The sequence below is a fragment of the Mesoplodon mirus genome (genome assembly GCF_964341445.2).
Source record: "Mesoplodon mirus genome assembly, chromosome: X".
NCBI lineage: Eukaryota > Metazoa > Chordata > Mammalia > Artiodactyla > Ziphiidae > Mesoplodon > Mesoplodon mirus.
The window spans coordinates 70,428,746-70,440,891 of NC_138981.1; the positions used below are offsets into that span (position 1 = coordinate 70,428,746).

Here is a 12,146-nt window from a genome sequence, read left to right on the forward strand (position 1 = left end):
AATTCTAATTTTTTACTTCAAAGCTCAAATTTTATCATTGACAAAATTATTATCAGTTGTTTTCCATGAAATAACAGGTTCGCTCCATTCATTTTTGAGAAAACATCTATCAAATACCCAAGTTTAAGTAACCATAGTTTGTCGATCATTCTTTCAAGTAAAAATGGTTTTCCATGAAAAAAGTGTCTAATTTAGCTCACAACTCAAAAAATTGCAGAAGTGCTCTGTCTTGAGACAATCATACTCTTTTGGTATGCAGCTAAAGTACTTGTTTACTTCTCAATTTCATCACACAATATTAAAAAGATGTGTACTCAAGTGTTGATACTTGATAAACTTAATCACTGTTAAAACCCCATCGAGGACATTCTTAAGTAAAACACATTTTTTTAACTGTAAGTGGGTGACAGTGAAGAATATGATTACTGATGTTTAAAATCACTTACTTGACTGTGCCAAAGTGCCAAAAGTTTTACAAATAATATCTTAGTATTATAAAACAGTCTTGACCTTGAGAACCCCCTGAAAGTGTCCTGTGGATATCCAGGGGTAGTAAGACCACATTTTGAGAATCACTGTTCTAGAACACAGCCTTTAGTGGAGTTGAAAAGAATGGAATACAGAGGGTAAAAAGAGGCAATTAAAGAAGAAAGAAAAAGTCTAGGCTTTAAAAAAGATACACAAAGCAGCCACTTTTCCCCTATCTCTTAAAATACTCACTAGTATCTCAATATGGCATCTAATAGAAGCCATCATTCACAGTCTAGAGAGGTAACTGTTTATTTGTTCATTACCTGATTTGTTCTTTTCAGGTCTAATGAGTGAACTTTCCTAGCATAAGAAAACATCATCTCACTCTGCTCTCTTCCCATGATCAACTTCAGAAGAAGCTGCATGACTTCAAACTACTGTTTCTAAAAACATCTCTCTCCTGATCAGAGAGGTTTATTTTCAGTCACCCTAATCCAATTCTCAGAAATTGTTCAGAAGAGAAATGAATGAGTGAATTATTCCAATATACTTTTCTCTCTGTCATATGGACTTTTATATTTTCTGTTAAGAAGTGTTTGCTGAAGTGAACTGCAGAACTGCACAGCTTTAACACTGATTGAAGAGAAAGGACCATTTGCAAGGAATTTTAAGTTGTAAACATATATTTTTAAAACTATCTCTTGATAGCTAATCAATTACTAAGGAGGGCAATGGTTTGATATTTTCAAAAATTCATTTTTAAGTCCTATATTTAAAGGCTTTACTATCACAAAAGCAAAAACAATATGAAGCATGAATGTTAAAATGTATGTATGCTTTGTGTAAATATGATTTGACATGTGAAATATATGAAAGGCTAGTCTGACAATGTCAAACAGGTTTTCAAGAGTTTTATTTTATTGTGTTTTAAAGTAAGTAATGTAAGTTGTTTGGTATACTTCATTTCAATTCACACATTACTTGATGTGCTTAATACAGAATTTTATATGCATCTTCTATGATAATGCATGCTTCTTTAAAGTACAATTTTACAACTGATTTTCGTAGGATTTTTTTCCCGATTAAATAGACTATATAGATGTTCAATGTCACAAAGCATTATATAGGTTAAAATTCCATTTATTGCATTTTAACAATGGGACTTTCACAGAAAAACTTATAAATAAGACTGCAGCCCAAAGTTTCTTGGAATTGCTCCTACACTTATCTGATTCACAGCCTTGGCCAAATTCCTGAATAGGTTCAGCATATAACAAGTCCCACCCACACAATGCCTACGCAAATGACATAATACTGACAAGCAAGTATGTTCACATCCTAGGAAGAAAAAAATAAGCCACCTCCTTAATATTTATTTGGTTGATGAACTGCACAAGGATCATTATTCTGTATTTTAGTATTAGGAATTTTTAAAAGGCTTCTATGATATCCTTGTTAAACCAAAGTTCCTGTACAAAGCTGAGTGTTCCCTGAATTTTTTAAGGGCTGCGTTGACAACTTGTCAGCGTGTTGCTATAATTAATGTGAAGATGTTACTGAAGACATTTTATTATGTTATACTGTATTTTCTTCATGAAGCCCCATAAGAAAAAATTCTCTGGTCTGCTTGATCTGTTTCTTAAAGATACTGTCAATAATCATACAATTAAATGGTTCAGCCTCTTTATAATGGCAGCCAAAATATTTGTCTTCACTTTTGCTCCATTTCTAGGCCCTTATACCATGCATCTGTGAACAACAGAGTTTATTCCTGGCTTCATCTCATCATTCCTGCTCTAATTTTTCTGCTTCCATCATCTTCCCCACTTATTTTATATTTTATTTTATTTAGTATTCATCTATGAAAGCCTTAAATCCTTTCTGGAACAAAGCTGGATATAAATAAATACACATATGAATAAATTTATATATATATATCAAATGACACAACAAATACTTTTAATGGCTTGAAATGATTGCCTGGTGATATTTTATTGAAGTCACTATGTAAGTATTTATATATTGGGGATGTAAAAGAACTTCATCTCTAAAATTAACATCATAAAATATAATGTAAAATATTTTTTTAAATACTGTACTTTTAGTAACTTTAAAAAATAAATGTGTTCAAAATGCACATGCCTACCCTACAGGTCAGTTCTATAAATACACCCCCCAACACATACAATCTATTGAAAGCTCCTTCTAGTTTTACTCTCCCTAGCACAACTATTCAAGTCCTATCTCGTTGTCATCATATACCTCCTGTACCGATTCACTGCCAAACCATAATCCACCTTAGTTTGTCCTTTTTGTGTCCCGAAAATGTTTCTCTATATTTTACATGTTGTATTCTATCCCACACAGGTATCAGATTACTTTAAGACAATTAGGTCTACTTTATATTAACCAATGCTGTTTTTTAAAGTGTTATACACAAACCAGGTGTTCAATAAATGTCTTTCTTTTAAAATGTTTCAGAGCATAATAAATAAGCAATGCTCAACTTCCTTACTTTCCCCTTTGAAACTAAATCTCAGCCACCCTGAAATTAGTAGTTTCTCATTAACTTCCTCCCCTTAAATTGTCACTGTTGCTGTTTTCTAAAGGCTGTTTCTTAATATGTGTATGTAATACTCTTCATGTCTTACATGTTAGGTATACAAAAGTCAGGAACCAAACCTACATATACCAAGAATCATATACCATTAAGCCCTTAATAACCAATTTTAATAATGAGTGTCAGAGTTTATCTTCCTCAATTTTGCTTTTTCCCTTGAAATTTAAGCCCTTTGAAGGCAGGAGTTTCACATAATCCATATATCACCCAGTACTTACCATAGCTGTACTTTACACACATATTTGCTTTAAAAGATGATAGATTAATTAATGCATTCAGTACATTAATTGATACATACATTCTGACTTCTGTGATAGAGCTAAGGAATACAGATGTAATCACCAAGAAAGAAAGCTAAGGTCATGCCAGCATGTGAACAGAGAAACAAGATCCCTTTTACAAAATTCAAACTTTCTTGATTTAGGCAGCTAATACATAGTACACTATATTTTGTCCTAGAGATATCAGTGATCCCAGGGGATTAGAAAACCTTTATTATTACAGAGAAGTATAATGAAATTGAACTAAAAATACAACAGAAATAAAAAGGAGTAAAATTAGAGCCGCCTTTGTGTGTATCCTTTGACAATTTAGAAATAGCACATTTATCAGATTTCTACCTATGTGTACACTTTTTTGCTAAATATTTAGAAGAAAAACAAATGGGGAAAAAGGCATTCGTTACCTTTCCAAAGGATCCCTGACCAAGAACTTTGAGCAACTCAAATTGTGCAGGATCTGCTTTCTCATATCCTTCCTTAACGTGATAAGTAATAGGGATTTCTTTAACAACTCCTTCATCCTGAAAAAAGAAATCCAAGCAATACTCAAATATACTTACAACATCTTATGATTAGCTCCATTTAGAACCAGAAATCACAACAGAAATAATTTAATATGTAACTCCTTCAATCTAGCACAGAGTTTTATGGGCTACTAGCATCCCCATTTCCTGGGTTTTCTAACACATAGAGATAGACCATCATCACCACCACCCTTATTATATAAGTTCATGTAAACAGAAGCATGTAAAATCTATGCTTCAGCTTCTGTTCTAACTAGGTAGAGACAGAAGAAAAACATCAACAACTAAAAGAGTCTTAAGGCCCTCAATGGAGTATGACTTATGAGGTAGATGCAGAGAAAGTCAAGAGATAAATAAAACCTTGTAAATTGTGGGACATGACAAAAAATGTGAACGTCAAGAGTTCTTGTAAATAGTAGTTCACTATACCATTTTAAGTAGTCAGTAATATATGAATATTTAAATGTCCAGCTAGCCATATCAATGAAAAAGAAACTAGCATAGACAAACAAAATCTACAAAGCCCAAACATATGTTTCCAGGCCATGAGCCTACTTTTATTGAAACTTTATATATAAATTATATGCCAGATTTCCTACCACCTGGGTCACGCAGAAGGAAGTCACCTTGGAAGTGTTTCTGCTCCTTCATATAGGACTCTATATCAAGACTACACTCAGGTGAACTGTAATTCTAGTCCCTACCACAGTAGCTAGGATAAAAAAAAACAAAAAAAACCTCAAATGTATTATATATCACAAAACAACAAAAGCTGAGATATATTATCCAACCTTCTGACTCTATAGGGGAGAAAACTGAGACCCACAGAGATTAAGTTCATGTGACTAGTTAATCATGATGTCTAGAAGCCTTGGTAGTTTTCCATCATATCATATCAATTCTGGTCTGGATGGCAAGAATGTTCCCAATCCATTCACCCTTTAATTAACTGATTAATCAATGGTGACTGTGGTCAAAATTGGGCAAGCGCATGGTCCCAAGTAAGCTGGCTTCATGGCAGCTAAAATAACTGCCATGTTACAGAAGTAGTCAGACATTTACTCTCAAAGAAGGGTATCCAGCAGAGGAGTTGTAGCTTTAGGTATTAAGAACCACTAATCAGTCAGAAATGAAGTATCTGTTCTGAAAATATGTCCATGGACGTTTCTTATACAACAAAATAGTATTTCACTGGACTCTTTTTTTTTTTAATTTAACATCTTTATTGGAGTATAACTGCTTTACAATGGTGTGTTAGTTTCTGCTTTATAACAAAGTGAATCAGTTATACATATACATATGTTCCCATATCTCTTCCCTCTTGCATCTCCCTCCTTCCCACCCTCCCTATCCCACCCCTCTAGATGGTCACAAAGCACCGAGATGATCTCCCTGTGCTATGTGGCTGTTTCCCACTAGCTATCTATTTTATGTTAGGTACTGAATATATGTCCATGACACCCTCTCACTTTGTCACAGCTTACCCTTCCCCCTCCCCATATCCTCAAGTCCATGCTCTACTAGGTCTGTGTCTTTATTCCCGTCTTACCCGTAGGTTCTTCATGACATTTTTTTTTCTTAGATTCCATATATATGTGTTAGCATACGGTATTTGTTTTTCTCTTTCTGACATACTTCACTCTGTATGACAGACTCTACGTCCATCCACCTCACTACAAATAACTCAATTTCATTTTTTATGGCTGAGTAATATTCCATTGTATATATGTGCCACATCTTCTTTCTCCATTCATCCGATGATGGACACTTAGGTTGTTTCCATCTCCTGGCTATTGTAAATAGAGCTGCAATGAACATTTTGGTACATAACTCTTTCTGAATTATGGTTTTCTCAGGGTTTATGCCCAGTAGTGGGATTGCTGGGTCGTATGGTAGTTCTATTTGTAGATTTTAAGGAACCTCCATACTGTTCTCCATAGTGGCTGTATCAATTTACATTCCCACCTGCAGTGCAAGAGTGTTCCCTTTTCTCCACACCCTCTCCAGCATTTATTGTTTCTAACTTTTTTGATGATGGCCATTCTGACCGCTGTGAAATGATGTCTCATTGTAGTTTTGATTTGCATTTCTCTAATGATGTTGAGCATTCTTTCATGTGTTTGTTGGCAATCTGTATATCTTGTTTGGAGAAATGTCTATTTAGGTCTTCTGCCCATTTTTGGATTGGGTTGCTTGTTTCTATGTTATTGAGCTGCATGAGATGCTTGTAAATTTTGGAGATTAATCATTTGTTATTTGCTTCATTTGCAAATATTTTCTCCCATTCTGAGGGTTTCACTGGACTCTTTTAAGTAGCAATGAGAGTGAATTTCCCATTTTCAAGGGGTCTTTTTTGTAAAAAGTCGAGGACTTTTTTTTTTTTTTGGCAGTACGCGGGCCCCTCACTGTTGTGGCCTCTTGTGTTGTGGAGCACAGGCTCCAGACATGCAGGCTCAGCAGCCATGGCTCACAGACCCAGCGGCTCCACGGCATGTGGGATCTTCCCGGACTGGGGAATGTACCCATGTCCCCTGCATTGTCATGCAGACTTTCAACCACTGTGCCACCAGGGAAGACCCTCAAGGACCTTTTTTTTATGCAAGTACATATGTTCTGTATCTGACATTTTGGAATTATATTAAAGTATGGCATATCTTTGTGCACTTTTGCAATACATGTACACCAAAAGCAACATCAAATTGTATAGTCTTATTATTTTTTAACTGATTTTATACCACATATTATGAATGTAGTAATAATCTTCAAAGAATGGTATATAACAAAAACATACTGGAAGTTTTCTCCAGTGTAAAGAACACTGATGGAAGAGTCACAGCCTAAGTTTTCCTCCTAGTTCTCCCATGCATAAGCTAAGCAGCCTTGGCCAAATCACAAACCAGTCTACTTCAGTGTTCTCACATAACAAACAGATTATGTTAGACTGTTCTTTAAAGTCCCCTTCAAGTCTGTGATATTATATTGAACACAACATAATACTTTTTATGTTTAAGAAGGCACTTCAGTTTCTGCCACATTTAATATCATCATTATAAACATGGGTCATGACATCGTTTTTTTTAAAACGTTCAGAGCTAGGAAACAACTGTACTCTATCCTACTTAGTTTCCCCAAACCTAAGCAAGTTTTTAAATTGAAATGTTGCTCAATGCCTCTTCTAATTAAAATCTAAAATCTAAAATCTAAAATAAAATCTAATTAAAATTAAAATATGACCATCCTTTAAAAATGCAATATCTCTTTTGATTTTCAGCAGCATTACACTATAAAATTTCAAACATGAAAATGCTATTAGATAAGAAAAGACAACTTTTCCCAGTAGACAGCCAGCAAAGAATATTGTTACACTGTGTCTTAACAACTTATTACCTTGTCTTTCTTTCCCACTAGACAGGTAAGCAACCTGTAATCAGGTAATATCACATTCATGTCTGCATTCATAATGCTTAGCACAACATTTGTTTGACCTTATGGGAGGAGACAGCCCAAAAAATCCAACCAATTTCATAAAAAGGGAACGAAGATAAACTTATTTTCTTAAAGAAAGATTTGTAAAAGTAAAATTAATCAATAAGAAACTTCAAAATTAGTTTTAATAGCTTTCTAAAAAACAGACAAATATGTATGAATAATTTATTTTTTAAACATATAAAGGTAATAGGGAAACAGGAGATTCATTCTGAATAATGGAATTATGTCAATTTTGAATATAACTGATTTTGTGATGACAATATCTAAATTTAATAATATAAGCATTTTTCCTTAGATATGAGGAATATAAATAAATATTTTTCCAGATAATTCATGATCTGGCCACGCCACATGACATGCGGGATCTTAGTTACACAACCAGGGATCGAACCCATACTCCCTGCAGTGGAAGCACAGACTCCTAACGACTGGACCACCAGGGAATTCCTCATGATCAGTATTTTGATTACACTGTGTTGTACTCAACACAAATGAAGGGTATAATGACCCCAGAATCTGCACTTTAAAAAAAATGCTGATATTAACTTACTGATTGGTCATCTGCCTGCTATAGATATATGTTCCTAGACAAACAACTGTATGTATATTACTAAATTATAGATAGTTTGCCTTTAAGTACAATTGTTTACAATGCTCTAGTTTCAAAAAATCGCTTATAAAATATTTATTCAATATGCATGTTTGGCTCCCACCCTCAGAGATTATGGGTCATTAGAATTAGGATGGGGTTGGAGGAAGGAGTCAAGATGGCAGAATAGGAGGAGACAGAATTCATCTCTCCTGACAAGTGCATAAAGAATACATCCACAAATGGAACAATTCTCATAAAGCACCGGATAAATATTAGTGCAAGACTTCAGACACCTAAATGGACAAGAAAAATCCACTTGCAATGGGGTAGGATGAAAGAAAGAAAAAAAGAAAAGAGTACTCATAAAAGGGACCAGTGACCCTGGCAGGAAGGTGAAGTTCTTGTTGTTGTTTTTATTATTTTTTTAATTATTCTTTTTAATTTTTAAAATATATATATATTTTTATTTTTACTTTGATTTTTTGTTGTCTTGTGTTTTTTTTCTTGTATTTGGTCCTTTTTTTCCTTTTTTATCATTTTTATGTGTTTGTTTTATGTTTCTTTGCTTTTTTTGTTGTTTGCTTTCTGTTCTTGTTCTGCTTTACATTTTTTGTTTTTCTTAGTTTAGCCTTTATTGACTGCTTTCATTATGAGTTCTTTTGTTTGTTCTCTTGTTTTCTGTTTTCGTGGATGTTTTGTGTGTTTCTTTGTTTCTGTTTGTTTGGTTTTGTTTTAATCATTTGTCTTGGGTTTGGTTTATATTTTTGTTTTCTTTCTTTTCCTGTGTTGTTGCTGCAGTTTGTTGGGTTTTGTTTCTGCTATTTGCATTGGGTTTTGTCTGTCCGTTCATTTTTTTCCCTTTTTTTTTTCCTCTGGCCACACTGCGCTGCTTGGGGGCTCTTCATTCCCTGGCCAAGGGTCAGAACTGGCCCTCCTGGGTGGGAGTACTGAGACCAGGATGCTAGATCACTACAGGATTCCCAAGCCCAGGGAATATTAATTGGTGTGTGCTCTCCTGGAGGTATCCATCTTGACACCAAGTCCTGGTTCCGCCCAACTGCCTGCAGGCTTCACTGCTTAACACCTCATGCCAAACAACCAGCAACAGAGGAACACAGCCAAACCCATCAGCAGACAGGATCCTAAAGTCGTACTAAGCTCACAGACACCGCAAAACACACTAACTGATGGGGCCCGGCCTATCAGAGAGAAAAGACTCAGCTACACCCACCAAAGTGCAGGCACCAGTCCCTCCCACAAGGAAGCCTACACAAGGCCCTGCACAACCTCACCCATCAGGGGCCAGATAACAGAAGCAAAAGGAACTACGACCCTGGAGCCTGCGGAAAGTAGATCATGAACACAGTAAGTTAGACAAAATGACAGAGAAATATGTTGCAGAGAAAGAAGCAAGGTAAAATCCCACAAGACCAAATAATGAAGAGGAAAGAGGCAATCAACTTGACAAAGAATTCAGAGTAATGATAGTAAAGATGATCCAAGATCATGAAAATAAAATGGAGGTATGGATCGAGAAGATACAAGAAATGTTTAACAAGGACCTAGAGAAGTAAGAACAAACAGTCAGTGATCAGCAACACAATAAAAGAAATGAAAAATACACTAGAAGGAATAAACAGCAGAATAACTAATGCAGAAGAACGGATAAGTGAACTGGAAGACAGAATGGTGGAAATAACTGCCATGGAGCAGAATAAAGAAAAAAGAAAGAAAAGAAATGAGGAACATCTCAGAGACAACACTGAACGCACAAACATCTGAATTATAGGGGTCTCAGAAGAAGAAGAGAAAGAGAAAGGGTCTGAGAAAATATTTGAAGAGATTATAGTCAAAAACTTCCCTGAAATGGGAAAGGAAATAGTCACCCAGGTCCAGGAAACACAGAGATTCCCATACAGGATAAAACCAAGGAGAAACATGCCAACACATATGAATCAAACTAACAAAATTAAATACACAGAAAAAATATTAAAAGCAGCAAGGGAGGGCTTCCCTGGTGGTACAGTGGTTGAGAGTCTGCCTGCCAGTGCAGGGGACATGGGTTTGTGCCCCAGTCCAGGAGGATCCCACATGCCATGGTGCAGCTAGGCCCGTGAGCCATGGCCGCTGAGCCTGCATGTCCGGAGCCTGTGCTCTGCAATGGGAGAGGCCACAGCAGTGAGAGGCCCACGAACCGAAAAAAAAAAAAAAAAAAAAAGCAGCAAGGGAAAAGCAACAAATAACACACATAGGAATCCCCATAAGAATATCAGCTGATTTTGCAGCAAGAACTATGCAGCCAGAAGTGAGTGGAAGGATATATTTAACGTGATAAAAGGGGAAAAAAAAACTATAACCAAGATTACTCTACCCAGGAAGGATCTCATTCACATTCAATGGAGAAATCAAAAGCTTTACAGACAAGCACAAGCTAAGAAAATTCAACACAACGAATCCAGCTTTACAACAAATGCTAAAGGAACTTCTCTAGGTGGGAAATACAAGAGAAGAAAATGACCTACCAAAACAAACCTAAAGTAATTGAGAAAATGATAATAGGAACATACATATTGATAATTACCTTAAATGTAAATGGATTAAATGCCAACCAAAGATACAGACTGGCCGAATGGATAGAAAAACAAGACATGTATATATGCTGTCTACAAGAGACCCAACTCAGACCTAGGGACACATAAAGACTGAAAGTGATGGGATGCAAAAAGATATGCCATGCAAATGGAAATCAAAAGAAAGCTGGAGTAGCAATTCTCATATCAGACAAAATAGACTTTAAAATAAATACTATTACAAGAGACAAGGAAGGACACTACATAATGACCAAGGGATCCATCCAAGAAGAAGATATAACAATTGTAAATATGTATGCACCCAACATAGGAGCACCTCAATATATAAGGCAAATGCTAACAGCCATAAAAGGGGAAACTGACAATAACACAAGAAGAGTGGGGGACTTTTAACACTTCCCTTACACCAATGGCTATGTCATCCAGACAGAAATTTAATAAGGAAACACAAGCCTTATATGACACATTAGGCCAGATAGACTTAAGTGATATTTATGGGACATTACATCTGAAAACAGCAGAATACACTTCCTTCTCAAGTGATCATGGAACATTCTGCAGGACAGATCATATCTTGGGTCACAAACCAAGCCTCAGTAAATTTCAGAAAACTGATATAATATCAAGCGTCTTTTTCAACCATAGCACTATGAGATTAGAATTCAATTACAAGAATAAAACTGTAAAATACAAAAGCACATGGAGGTTAAATACGTTACTAAAAAACCAAGAGATCACTGAAGAAATCAAAGAGGACATCACAAAATACCTAGAGGGCATCCCTGGCAGCGTAGTGGTTGAGAGTCCACCTGCCGATGCAGGGGACGCAGGTTCGTGCCCTGGTCCAGGAGGATCCCACATGCCATGGAGCAGCTAGGCCTGTGGGCCATGGCCACTGAGCCTGCGCGTCTGGAGCCTGTGCTCCGCAATGGGAGAGGCTACAACGAGAGGCCCACGGAACACACACACACACACAAAAAAAAAACCTAGAAACAAATGATAAGGAAAACACAACAACCAAAACCCTATGGGATGCAGCAAAACAGTTCTAACAGGAAAGTTTATAGCATGCAATCCTACCTCAAAAAACAAGCAAAAATAAATGAAATAGAAATGAAGAAAACAATAGCAAAGATCAATAAAACCAAAAGCTGGTTCTTTGAGAACGTAGACAAAATTAATAAACCTTTAGCTAACTCATCAAGAAAAAAAGGGAGAGGACTCAAATCAATAAAATTATAAATGAAAAAGGAGCAGTTATAATTGACACTGGAGAAATACAAAGGATCATAAGAGACCAGTACAAGTGAGGGTATGCCAATAAAATGGACAACCTGGAAGAAATGGACAAATTTTTAGAAAAGCACAACCTTCCAAGACTGAACCAGGAAGAAATAGAAAACAAAAACAGACCAATCACAAGTAATGAAACTGAAATTGTGATTAAAAATCTTCCAACATAAGAAAGTCCAGGACCAGATGGCTTCACAGGTGAATTATGTCAAACACTGAGAAAAGAGCTAACACCTATCTTTCTCAAACTCTTCCAAAAAATTGCAGAGGGAGGAACACTCCCAA

The 12,146-nt window shown here is 35.9% G+C and overlaps 1 protein-coding gene across 3 annotated transcripts in view; it reads right to left on the minus strand.

Moving 5' to 3' along the window:
- The window catches only part of RPS6KA6 (ribosomal protein S6 kinase A6), a gene marked incomplete at both ends in the record, with an annotated part of 175,961 nt that overhangs the window by 101,274 nt on the left and 62,541 nt on the right, over positions 1-12,146 (minus strand). For all 3 annotated transcript variants that reach the window (XM_082610162.1, XM_082610160.1, XM_082610161.1), the window contains one exon: positions 3,777-3,893. In XM_082610162.1, the coding sequence (XP_082466288.1) occupies positions 3,777-3,893 (117 nt within the window). The remainder of the gene's footprint in view (positions 1-3,776; positions 3,894-12,146) is intronic.